General features: G+C 42.7%; 1 protein-coding gene across 2 annotated transcripts in view; it reads right to left on the reverse strand.

Annotated features, from left to right (window-relative positions):
- Nucleotides 1-12,558: 12,558 nt before the first annotated feature.
- sdk2a (sidekick cell adhesion molecule 2a) overlaps nucleotides 12,559-13,874 on the reverse strand; it is a 178,678-nt gene continuing 177,362 nt past the window's right edge. Inside the window, exon 45 of one of the 2 annotated variants that reach the window (XM_086088184.1) lies at nucleotides 12,559-13,494. In XM_086088184.1, coding sequence (XP_085944310.1) covers nucleotides 13,072-13,494 — 423 coding nt within the window. In that variant the 3' untranslated portion in view covers nucleotides 12,559-13,071. Of the gene's footprint in view, nucleotides 13,498-13,874 lie in introns of both variants that reach the window. The other variant, XM_086088192.1, reaches the window with a different exon arrangement.

The following is a 13,874-nucleotide window of genomic DNA, read 5'->3' on the forward strand; positions in this document are numbered from 1 at the left end:
GATTGCAGTTACAGGAAAAAACATGTAATCAGATTACAGGTACATTTATTAAAAATGGGGATTACTTCGAGGGATTACAATTTCTACGATGAGAGAGTGCGAAAGAGGGCAAGAGAGAGAGAGAGAAAGAGAGAGAGCGTGTGCTCGCCCGCGTGAGTGGGACCGTTGCTACAAGTCGGGGAGGTGGGAACGAACAAACTGACTAGTCGTGTCCTCCACACGTGGGCAGTTTAAAAAAAGCTTCACGGACAGGAGGAGGAAATGGCGACCGGTATTCACTGGAATTTACTCAAAGCGAAAGTTTGAGCTGAGAGTCCAGCGGCATGCTACCCGCTGTAGCTTCTTGCTAGCTAGTCCGCTAGCCTACAACCATAATGTCAGTTACACCGTCCAAACAAATCTTCCTCCCACCAATTCACTATTTAAACATCATACACAACATATACACGGCTAAACTTGTGACTGGGATAAAAGTTCATTTTGATGTTGATGTCACGCATCGTCATCCTCATTGGATCGATCCATCCATCCATCGATCCATCGATCCATCCAACTGTGAGGTGTGGTTGCTTTCAGTGACAGTTTGAAAACAGCATATGGCCTTCAATCAATCAATCAATAGCCTACATGCTTTTTAATTACACCAGGATTTTTGCTATTTGTAGGCTGCAAATAGCAAGGGGCACATTGTATAGAATCTATATTGTGGTGATATTTTTTTTATTTTGTCTTCATGAGCATAGTCAATATTGGACTAATCCAAAAGTAATGCAGTTACATTACTTTAATATTATGGAACTCAGATTACCTTACTAACTACATTTTTTAGCAGGTAACTTGTAACTGTAATGGATTACATTTTAAAAGTAATCATCCCAACCCTATATATATCTATATATATATATATATATATATATATATATATATAGATATATATAGATATATATATATATATATAGATAGATATAGTTGTGTGGTGCAACGGATCAGCATAGATCAATAAATTCATTAAAGTGTTTTTTTTTTTTTTTTTTTACAATTAACTCAGTTAACTCAAGTGTGCAGCCAAACTTGGAGGAATCACTGGCAGGAAGATGAATAAACATGGACTATAGATAGTTTTACTTTCTGATTTACTTGCTTGATGCTTGTTGGAGAAGACATTTGCACACTTCACAGAGCCAAATTCAAATATTATTATATTAATATTAGCATATTATTTGTATACCTTTGGTGTATCATCTCAGAGCAAAATACCTTGCTCAAGTTAACTCCATAGGAGTGGATTGTGGTGCTTATAAGCAGAACTAAACCTGTAAGCGAGAAGTTCTGAAAATTGTTTCTAAAATAAAAAAAGGTGGCCTGTAAAGCTGAGTCCATTTCGACTGTTTTGCAAACAGATCTATTTAATGATTTTTACTTTCATTCTCGGATTTTACTCAAGTAAACATCTGTTTACTTGACTGCTTTACTGCCTTGAAGAAAAAAGTAGCGGCAGAAGTAGAAAAATGTGATTAATCGCGATTAATTATAAAAAATAGTGTCATTATTCAGCAGCCATTTTAGGGCATTACAAAAAGAGCACAAAAGTTATCAGTTAATAGTTTTATGTTCAAACAGTCGAGTTTGCAAATGGAGCTTCACGAATTGTCCAAACATTTCTCACCATCCAGATGATTCATGAATCAGGTTTAAACATGCACCTGGAGTATTCATAAAGTATGCATATCATTAACCTCGATGCAAAACACAAATTAACATGCAGCTGCCGTGCCATCCGTAAAAATAGAATATTCCACATTTAATTCATGACTGACTGTGCTGACCCTGTTAACGTGACAAGCATACGAATGTATGACGAAGAAAAGTCATGTCACGAGTCAGACGTTTACAACTAAGGACTCTGCTAAACGAGCCTATTTCCATGTTTTTAATTTTCTCTGTGTTGTAAAATTAGCACTTCAACTTGGTTCATCAAGATTGTCACAAGCAAAAATGAGGGACTGTAGCGTCAACAATGGGGAGGGGGGGAAAGCTAAATGACAGAGAAGGTACCAGAGTGCATTCTGGTACTGATTTGTAGTATTAGCAATTTTGTCTGGTTAGGCGAGTACAGACTGAACTGTTCAATTCGGCTTTGAGCGCATCATTCAATTTGCAGTCTGGACTCAAAGGGATGAACATCACCCTGCCTCGAAAAGTCATTGATTTGCTGGAATTAAGAAGAAGAGCTTGCCGTGAATCTGTGGGATCAGGACTGGTGGCATTTAAAATGTTCATTTTCACAATAAGTGGCTTTTCCTTGACTACCGCTTGCCTTGGTTTTGTTGTTTGATGAATTTGCTAACACGGGAATTTAGGCCGTTTGTCAGCAAGCGTCAGCTGATGGCTTTTCTGAGAGCACTTGTGTGCTTTTCGTTACATTTGACAATAAACGTGCTTATTTTGCAAGGAACCTTGCTACACAGTAAATTCTGTAGAGTAAATTTAACTCTATTAAGAGCGGGACTCAGTAATATTTACACATGGAAGAGAGTAAAATAAAGAATTGAAAAAAAAATACATAAAAGACACTCAAGGGTTGAGGAACAAACTGACAACCTTCAGCTTGGGAGACGTTTGCCGATCTGCTGCCTGACCCACACAGCTCCTGCTGTGTGTTAGTAAATTGCTCACGGGAGGAAGTCGCTCACGGGAGGAAGTCGCTCACGGGAGGAAGTCGCTCACGAGATGCTGTGACTATCGCGAGACCTACAGCGAGACCAGAAACCCTAACATGGCGGCGCCCTGCTGCTAAGATAGAACTAGCTCTATTATACTAAACTAATCCAAATTTAACCATCATATATCTTGCCTTTTCTCTTCTCTCTTTCATCCGGCAGATCTGAAATACCACCCAACGTGGAGGACCTTGAACGTTTCATCGACGGATATTTTTACAGCTGCGCGATGGAGGACCCTGCCGTCGAGAAACCATCGAAGAAACCTTCTTCGAAGAAGAGGAAAAACGATTCAGCGACGGACACGGACGACCTAACCACCACCACTACGGACGTTTCGGTCAGTGTGCTGGAGTCCATAAATAAAAAACTTGACGTCCTCGGCCTCATCCTCGAGGACGTCAAAGAATTAAAAGTAAGCATGGAATTTATCAGTCAGCAGGTAAGTGTCCTTAAACAGGAAAATGCCGAGTTACATTCTACACTCACGACTGTTTCAGCCGAGCTGGAAACTATGAAAAAAGAAAATAAAACGCTAAAAGAAACAGTTTTAGATGTACAATCCCGTAGTATGCGGGATAATTTAATATTCTCAGGTATATCTGAGAATACCTCTGATAACCCAGAGGTTGAGATAAAAAAATTTATGACGAATTCATTAAAAATTCCTCAGGAGACGGTAAATAACATCTCTTTTGACCGGGTACATCGGCTTGGAGCCCGTAGAGGCAACAAACCCCGTCCTATTATTGCCAAGTTTGAGCATTTTAAACAGAAATTATTTGTTAAAAGTAAAGGACGGGAGCTTAAAGGGACCTCATTTGGAATGAATGATCAATTCCCGAGAGAGATCAATGAGCGGCGAAAGGTACTGTTTCCTATAATGAAACAAAATAGGCAGGAGGGTAAACGGACTACGATAGCCGTTGATAAGTTATATATCGATGGCCAACTATTCCGGAACCCCAATTCCACTCCCTGGCTGTTCTAATTAGCATTGGTGGAACTAAACTTAGTTTGATTACTAGGTGTATACATATATTGTATATGTGGTTATAAAACCAAAAACATGAATACTTATTATGTTTAGGCTATATTATAAATATAATATTAATACACAACTATATCTAAAGTATATTTATAAAAAAATAAAAATAAATCTCGCTGGGGTTACTGGTGTATTGTTATGTTTAATCCCCTGTTAATTTCCTTCACTTTCACCGCCCTACTCGTTTTTGCACTGTTTTATTTACTTACACGTTACCTTACACGTTACCTTACACGTTACCTTACATGTTACCTTACACATTACCTTACATGTTACCTTATACGTTACCTCATATTTTATACAAACTATATAAATCACCTAACCACTTTGATTCTATCCTATAACATGCCAGTGGTGGCAAATGGCCTATACAGATATATACATAGGACTGTGTTTATATTATTTGTATGCATAAATTAGTTCTGGTTTCCTGGAATGTTTGTGGCGCTCGCTCACAGGCAAAAAGAATAAAAACTTTAGACCATCTCTTAAAATTAAAAGCAGATATTTGCCTCCTACAAGAAACCCACCTACAAAAATCTGAAGAAAAATTACTTATTGATAAAAATTTTAGCCAAGCGTACTCTGCCCCTTATAACAGTAGACAAAGGGGAGTCTGTATACTCATACATAAGAATTTACTCTTTACTCTAAATAATACAATAACAGACCCAGAGGGCCGATACATTATTATTCAGGTGACTATATTTAATAAAATATATACATTCGGTAATTTATATGCCCCTAATAATGATGATCCGGTTTTTTTCCATGAATTTTTCTCTAAGCTGTTTGAATTAGCAGCGAACTCTACTATTATTATTGGAGGAGACTTTAACACAACCTTAAATCCATTAATAGATCGTTCTAATAAAACAACATGTATAAGGCGATCACAATCCACAAAAGTAATAGGGGAATATATGGATGACTTTGGCCTCGTCGACAGCTGGAGACTTAAAAACCCAAATAAGAAGGAATTTACCTTCTTTTCCGCTGTGCACCGGTCCTTTTCAAGAATTTATTTTTTTCTTACAAATAATTCTATTGCTGATAAAACCGTTACAAAAATACATCCTATTATTATTAGCGACCATGCACCAGTCTCCCTTTCCCTACAAGTTGATTATACCTTTAAACCACCACCTACATGGCGTTTTAACATCTCACTACTAAACGACGCAGAATTTGACAAAATTATAAGAAAAGAATGGGCAGACTTTTTGGAAATAAATGACTCTCCAGACCTATCTCCAGCTCTTCTCTGGGAAGCCGGGAAAGCAGTAATTAGAGGTAAAATTATATCATATTCATCTTATAAAAAGAAACAGGATCAAAAATTAGAAAAAGACTTGGAAGATAAAATTAAACAACTGACGGATGAGTACGCAATAAACCCAAATAACCAAATATGGACTGACTTACAAAATACAAAAATACAGTTAGACGATATGTTAACTAAAAAGACAGAGTTTATAATACAACAATTGAGATACAACAACTTTGAATATAATAACAAATCAGGTAAATTTCTTGCAAACCAACTTCAACGTAATCGGGAAAAATCACTTATAACGGCTATTAAAGGTACAACTGGTGAATGTACACAATCACCAGAAGAAATTAATCAAATTTTTTATAATTATTATCACAACTTATACTCAGAAACTAATAAACCTAACCCAGAGCATATTGAGGCATTCCTCAGTAGCTTAAGTATACCTCAGGTAACTACTGAATATAAAGATATGTTAGATGCACCACTTACTATAAACGAGTTGTACAGTGCTCTAGATAGTATGCCAAATGGCAAAGCACCCGGCCCGGATGGTTATCCGGCTATATTTTTAAAGCACTTCTGGTCAATGCTTGCTCCACTATTCTTAAGAGTAGTAACAGAAATTAAAACTAATGGTCACATATGCCCACACATGAATACAGCAGCAATTAAACTTTTATTAAAGCCAGAAAAAGACCCCACCCTTCCATCAAGTTACCGTCCGATTTCACTAATTAACACTGATATTAAAATTATCACTAAGGCTTTTACATCTAGATTAGAAACAGTAATCCCGACAATCATTCATAGCGACCAAACAGGCTTTATTAAAGAGCGTCACTCTACTAATAATATTAGAAGGCTCTTTAACCTTATTAGTATGTCACAGCGGCATGATAAAAAGGCAGTTATTATATCATTGGATGCAGAAAAAGCTTTTGATAAAGTTAACTGGTCCTTCCTCTTTGCTGTTTTAAATAAATTTGGCTTTGGGAAGTCATTTATTCACTGGGTGTCAGTATTATATGATTCTCCTAAAGCTACTGTTACTACTAATGGGATTATATCTAAGAGTTTTACTCTACAGAGAGGCACAAGACAGGGATGCCCACTGTCGCCTTTATTATTTGCAATATTTATTGAACCGCTTGCATTAGCCATACGCCAGGAAAGAATGATACAAGGAATTCACTCTGGGGTAACAGAACATAAAATTTATCTATATGCCGATGATATTTTACTTTATTTAGAAAAGCCTGCTATTTCATTAGGGGAAGTATTTAACTTAATAACTAAATTCTCACAGTTATCAGACTATTCTATTAACTGGACAAAATCAACACTTCTACCTATTACAGAAAATTCATGGAACCCTGCAAGCCAGGACCCATACTACTCATTTCCTATAGGTAATTTAAAATACTTAGGCATAAAAATCTCACCTAAATTAACTGATTTAGTTAATTTAAATTTCACTCCACTTCTGGATAGCATTTATAGTGACTTGGAGCGCTGGAATAATCTTCCTATTTCTCTAATAGGACGAATAGCCACTATTAAAATGAAAGTTTTACCCAAAATAAACTATGTTTTCTCAATGATTCCATTTAAACCTACGGCTAACTGGTTCCAGTTGTTGGACTCAGCCGTTACAAAATTTTACTGGGAAAAAAAAAAGAAGCAAAGATTAGTCTATCTACTCTTCAGAAAAATAAATCCAAAGGAGGTCTAGAGGCACCAAATTTTATGCACTATTATATAGCCAACCAGCTACAATATATTATTTTATGGGCACAACCCAATAGAGATACTAACTGTTGGCTGGAACTAGAACAGAAGGATTGTAATAACCTCAGACTCCTAGATTTACTCTTTATTACAACATCGATTAAGCGCCATAACTGCTTTAAAAATCCAATGATTTCCGCCACCCTGACTGCCTGGTGGAAGGCACTAGAAATGACAAAAGCCAAAGTGGAGCCCAGCGGGCTTTCTCCCCTATGGCATAACCCCGACTTTCAAATTAACAACCAATCGTTTTATTTGAATGTGTGGGAGCAGAAAGGAATTACACATCTCCACCATCTCTTCTCAGATAATATGTTTATATCATATACATCCTTGCTCCAAAAATATAAAATAAAAAACGGAAACTTTTTACATTATTTGCAAGTTAAAAGTATGATAAAGAAACAAATTCCAACACTCCAGGGTACGCTCCAACCGCCTGTTTTAGCTAAAGATATTACCAAGCTTTCTCCGACAACAACAAAAAAACTCTCAAAAATATATAAGTTACTTTCATATACTGATAAAACGTCTTTACCCATCTCAAAATGGGAAACAGACTTGTCTATAGCTCCGGAATCTGTCTTTTGGATTCAAGTTTGTGAAAATGTTTTTAAAATGACAAAACACACAAATTTACAACTTATCCAATATAAAATTATTCACAGAACATACATTACTCAATATATGATGAAGAAAATGGGACTCTCAGACTCCGACATTTGTCTCCAGTGTTTACAAAACACTACAGACACTTATTTTCATGCTTTATGGTTATGTACTCCGGTTATGTGTTTCTGGACTAAAGTCTTAGAAAAACTTTCCGCTGTCTTGGACTGTAGGATACCGTTCTCTCCAAACTTGTGTTTGCTAGGTGACTTAACAACAATTGACTTACCACATAAACAATTTCAATCTATACTTGTAGCCCTTACTATCGCAAAAAAAACAATTCTTGTTAACTGGAAAAATAAACAAACTTTGAATATCGACCAATGGTCTAACCTCCTCATAAATCATATTTTAATGGAAAAAATATCTGCCTCAAATAAAAACCAAATGTCAAAATTTAAAGAAACATGGTCTACGTATATAGAATTTTTTAACCTAAACTTGGATTTTAATTCTGCCTGTTAGCGAGAGCCACAGCAGCGTTATAACTTGCATTGATGTTTCTGTATTAGGCAATTTGTAACTAATGGTTGTGTTTCTATAGTCAGGAACCCGGCTGCTGCCAGCGGGATCGAGCGGATTCACCTCCGATGGGCACCAGGGGTTGATATTCGGATTCACGGCATGCCAGTGGGTTAATTCTGTGGGTGCTGTCCCCCCTGGCGGGGAGTGGGCGGGTCTGCCCCTCTGTTGGCTGCTAGGTGGCGGCTGCGTCTTGGCCGTTCCCTGGGTCTCTTGGGGGGTGCTGCGTTGCGGGGCTTTCCCTGGTGTCGGGGGCGGCGCCGTTCCGGCGCGGTCCGTCGCTCTGGGCCCGGCGACGCGGTTCGGGGCCTGTGGGCCGCCGGGGTGCCCGGTGGTTCCCTCTCCCCTCCCCCTTCCTGCCTCTCCCTCCTCGCCTCTCCCCGCCCGTCCTCCGCCTCCCTGTCCCCTCTCCCTCGTCGCCCTTCCTCCTCCTCTCCCCCTCTCCTTGCGTCCCTGCCGCTGCCCCCTGCCCTTCTTGTCGTCCCCTTCCCTCCTCCCTTCCCCTTCCCCGGTACGCCTTCCTTCCCCTCCCCTGGGCCGGGGGCTCCATCCATGGCCCGGGTCTCGGTGCTATGGGGGCCGGCGGGGGTGGCTGGGGTTTGGTGTCGTGCCCGCCCCGCTCCGGTGGGCGTCCTGACACCTCGGGCGGGACCCAGTATCCGGGGGGCGAGCCCTATCGCCCCGCCGGACGGGTCCCATATGCCCGCCGGGGTCCTGGTGGGGTGGGTGGGGGCTTGGTGGGCCGGTGCGCCTCCTGCCCCCGCCCGGTTGGGGGGGGCCCCGCTGGTCACACCTCTTAACTCACTACACTAGGTTTGCACAATACACTTTTATAGACATATAGGGCACATAACACACTTTGGGGGGTGGGGTAGGGTGGAAACACCGTCTTCACCCTACAACTCCCCTCCAATTTTAATACACCACACAACTTGTGGGTGGGGGGGGGGGCTTGTGGGGGTGCCATCGGTTGGGGGCCGCAGTATAGAGCAGTGCTGCGGTCCCCTGTCCGTGTCGCCACACGCCCCCCCCCCCGCCCTATCTATTTTTTTTAATGCACCACATACACTCAGCAACATGCTTGGGTGGCGGGTGGATCGGAGCGTGGGTATATCATTTCCATCGGCTCCGGTTCACCTGCTCCTAATTTTAATGCACCACACACACACACTTGTATATACACTGGGTGGGGTCACATTCACGGTTTAGGGGTAGAGTTTGCCAGTCCGCGAGCTGGCGGACTCAGTAACAGGGGTTAATTTTCACAAAGAACGCTGGGGTGACGACCGGGGCCTTTCCCCGCTGGGCCTGGGGTTCGGGGGTGTCGGCCGCCCTCCGGTGCCCCCATCTCCCCCTTCTGCCCCCGGTGTTCCGTCCTTCCACACGGCGGGGGGTGGGGTGGGCGCGGCTGCCCTCTCCGCTCCGCTGTCCGGTCCCTCTTCGGCGCCGGTGCCTGGGTGCGGGTGGTCCCCGGGGGCTGGGGGTCGGGGGTTGGGGGGCTGCCGGTTGGTCGGGGTGGGGTCGGGGGGGGGCGGCTTTGTTGGGGGGGGGGGGGGGGTTGCGGGGGGGGGGGGGGGGGGGGGCTGGGGGTGGGGGGTGTCTGGGGGATTGGGGGCGTGGGGGCGGCTGGGGCTGGGTTGGGGTGGGTGGCGGGGGTGGATAGGGGGCGGGGGGTCGTGGGGGGGCGGGGGTTGGGGGCCGGTGGGGTGCCTGGTGGGCCTGCAGTGCCCCGTCCTGCTGCGTTGGGCCGGGGGCGCGGGCCGTGTTGGGGCGGGGGGCGCTCCTGCTCCTGGGTTTGCTCTCCGGCCGGTGGCCCTGGTGGGGCCCGGGGGTCGTCCTTTGGCGCTGCCGCGGCCTGGGGGGCCCTGAGGTGTTGCGCTTGCTCTGTTCCGGCGGGGGTCGACGGCTCCCCTCTTTGGTGGAGATTTTCATGCATGCCAGATCCACCACACCAGCATCTACCGAAACTCAGACACAATCTGTTTCCTCCTCAGGTTATTGAATCGGTGGAGGCTGGTGTCTGCGGATCTCACGCGGCTTCGTCTGTCCTTCCTTCCTTTTCTCGGTCTCTCCGTTGGTCTCTTGAGGCCTCCCTGATTTTATGTTTTTTGGATTTGTTGGGGTCTGGATGTTTCTTGGGCTGGGGAGGAGTTCTGGTGGGGGGTGTCTGGTCGGTGCTGGATTTCACCTTCCTTGGTTTTCTTCGGTCCCCTCGGGTCTCCTGGTGTTCGATTTAGGTGAACGGTATGAGATTTTTTTTTCTAATAGGTTTTCTGGTGAGCTAACAAATACACACACGCACGCACGCACGCACGCACATACACATACTCACCCACACACACAAAAAAAAAATATATATATGTATATATGTATGTATGTATGTATATATATATATATATATGTATATATATATATTTAAAAAAAAAAGAAAAAAGAGCAATGATGATGACATTTCCGAATGAACAATACTGAGCTCTTAAGAAAAGAAGAAAAAAAGAAAAAAAGAAAAAAAAAAAAAAAAAAAAGTAAATTGCTCACATCAGCTGAAATCTTCGTAAGGGGCATAGCTCAGGTGGTAGTGCGGCAGTCTCCCAAGCTGAAGGTCGTGAGTTTGTTTCTTAACCCTTGAGTGATTAAATTCTTTATTTTACTCTCTTCCAAGTGTAAATATTAGTCAAATATTTCCGAACAGACCACCTGTTGATTTCAGTGGGTCGTCTTAAAAACACGAATGACGTTATAATCCAGTGGTGAAGTCCAGATATGGACCGAGTATAAATGAAGTGTACAGTAATTCTTGATTGCTAGGATATTTTGACAAAGAAAGTTAAGACACCAGGACACTGTTTTAAATTGTCGAAAGAAAACTCACAAAATCTCCTCTAAGCCAACTATTCAAACATTTTCATGGGCGGATGTTAGAGGACAAAATTAGCAGTCACACAGCATTTCCTTAAAACCTTCCAGAGACTCCCCCGTCCACTCCTCCACCTCCCTCCCGCTCTCCTTCTGCCTTGCTTCAGATCGATGTTTTCCGGCCAAAAGTAAGGCCATTACCCTGGCGCTCTCTTCTCCCCGACCCCCCCCCCCCCCCAAACCCTCCTTTATATTAGCTTCGGCGTGCCTGCACCACATCAGCTTCTTCCTCCTAAACATCCCTCAAACGCATTTAAAATATAGAACAGAGGTCGGATCCATCCCACAGCATATGAAGGAGACACATGAAAAATAAAATAATTTATTTTTAGAGAGCTATCATCAATCGATTGATAATGTCTGACGACGTATACAGTATAGTGGCGTTCACATTAGAATGACTTTGTAGATTACACGAAGTGGGAAAACTTACACTGTACAGTGGGACTGTCAGGTCCTCGGTGAGGCTGCGTAGAAAAATGTGTAAGCATACATCAATGTCTTTTTGTCCTCTTGCTTTCACAACACATTCTGAAATCTGTCCTCAAGGGAATTTTGGTAGGATTTTGTACAAAACCTCACACAACTCTGTGATGGCATCTTCTTTGTGGGGTTAATTGCATGGGCAATGCTTAAAAAAACAACAACAAAGTTTTCTACAATTCATAAGGATTGCTGAATGCACGTCCTGGCCTGGCTGCAAAAAGCAGAAGTGATTCATTTGCTCTTTAAAGTACAAGACGTCACCTTTAGGAAGTTGTGCATTACTAGCATGGGGACAGGAGTTCAAAACATTAAGAGATTTCTTAAAACATGAAACAAACAAATAATTGGTAAATTGATCCTTATAATTTCTCCGGTAGTCAATCATGTCATTTCTGAATTGCCATAGAAATGTGAAAAAAAAGAAGTTTTGGGACGTAAATAGTAAGACAAAAACATAATCGGAATTAATGACGATGCACCGCGTATGTGAAATTTTTTATATCTAAAAATGTGAAACAAAAAATACGGTACTGAAATTTTGGATTGGATTTCAAATTGTCCAAGATGTGTTCACTCTTGTGGTTCAAAATAAATGAATTAAAAATAGAAAAAAGAATGCATTTTTTAATTAGGGATGTATCGAGAATAAAATGCACCAAAATGCATTTTCGGTTTCTGTATGAAATATTTTTGCTACAGAAACAACCTGGCAGAAACAGGAAGTTGTGATGATGCAGGCAAACACAATTTTAAACCTTATAACTGTGAGGCAGATGTGCTAACCACTAGATTACCGTGCTGCTTGTTTCTCTACTTTATGCAGCATGTTTTCGTTTTTTTTTTATAATCCAGGCGCAGTGATTTTCCTTAAAAAAAAAAGATCCAATTCTCTATGTAACTTTTGTACCATTTCCTACTAAATTCCCGCGAGTCCTCCGACACAGCAGCTGTAAGTTTGTAACATCACCTGCTCCACCGTGACTTGTGCTTTTGCTCTTTCACTCAATTTCTGTGATGAAGATGATAACAGCAACAAGACACAGATCATAAAACAAAATAAAAAAAAGTTATAGTTCATATCGCTATCTACTGCAGCAGCACACAAATCGACACATCCCCAGCACCCCCCCCCCCCCACCCCTGAGCCCCCGGAAAAACGAGCAAAAGGTGCCACGATGCTTGAAAGTGACGAGTCAGCTTGAAGCATATTCATATAAATAGCCGGTAAACAATATGAGACGAGTACATACGATCAGACCGAGTGAGAGAAAGGAGAAGGCAGTCGAGCGGGTCACAGTGACTGTCACTGCCTCTTTTTCAGAGTTTCTCACCATCGTTTGCCCTTTTTTTCGTTGAGCAAACATTGGCCTTCGCTTCTTTTAGCCAATCCGAGCGGGTGTCCTCACCTATGAAGCTCTCGTTTCAAACCCATAACACGGCATTTAAAGTGAAACAGCGCTCGTCTTTCGGAGCTTCTCCAGTCACAAATAAAAACCTTGAAATGATTGTCTTTTTCATTAAATAAACATCACGTTGATTAACCACACGCACGCTCGGCAGAAGAGAAAGATGCCCGTGATGTCGAATATCGGAGACAAAAGCAAAGAGTCGTTGTCAGGGTGTCGTTTTGAAAGACCGCGTCAAACAAAAGAGGAGAAGCCCGCGGTGGGCGGCGGGGCGGCGGCGCAGCCCAGGCTGCTGGGGGGCCGGTAGAGGGTGCCGTGCTGGCTGGGGGGTTCCGAGGTCAGAAGGGACGGGGTGGGAGTCCGGCTTCCTTTGGGCCTGAACAGGGTGCCCTGGCCCTGGGGTTGCGGCTGCGGGGACGGGGCGCTCTGAGGGACCAGAGGCGGCAGAGGGGGCAGCGGGGGCACAGGGGGCGGGTGCTGTCGCGACTCCTGCTCAGCCATTGGCTCGGGCTGCGAGTAGCCGTACGCCGGCGGCCGGGACATGCCCTTGGGCTGCCGCCGCCACGAGTTGTAGTAGGTGGGGTCGCTGATGTAGTGGCTGACAAACGAGTGCGTCTTCTGACGGCTCTGGTCCATCTCGTACTCGCTGTCGCTGCCCTGCTGAGGCAAAAACACAATTCGGATTTGTGACTGGCAGGTCAAATGAGTAGGGTTGAATGAATTAGTTGAAAGTCACAGGTAAAAGCACTGAGAAAAAATAATATATATATATATTGATAAAAAATGTAAAAAATTTAATAAAATACATTTTCCACTTTTTTTATGTAATAGACATTGTACTGCTTCTTCTGTTCTGCAACTCTTGGCCACTGGGAGCAGTATATTACAGTCATATGGATATACATACTGTAAAGGAGCTGGTCACAATTACTCTCTCAGACACAGTAATACTGGTCATTCTTCGCAGAGGATAAAGAATATACCTGTGAGTATTGCAATATTGTCTGTTTACATGTATTGCTTGTTTGTGTCTTTTG

The sequence above is a fragment of the Leptonotus elevatus genome, chromosome 1 (genome assembly GCF_054856555.1).
Source record: "Leptonotus elevatus isolate MCC_2025b chromosome 1, RoL_Lele_1.0, whole genome shotgun sequence".
Lineage (NCBI taxonomy): Eukaryota > Metazoa > Chordata > Actinopteri > Syngnathiformes > Syngnathidae > Leptonotus > Leptonotus elevatus.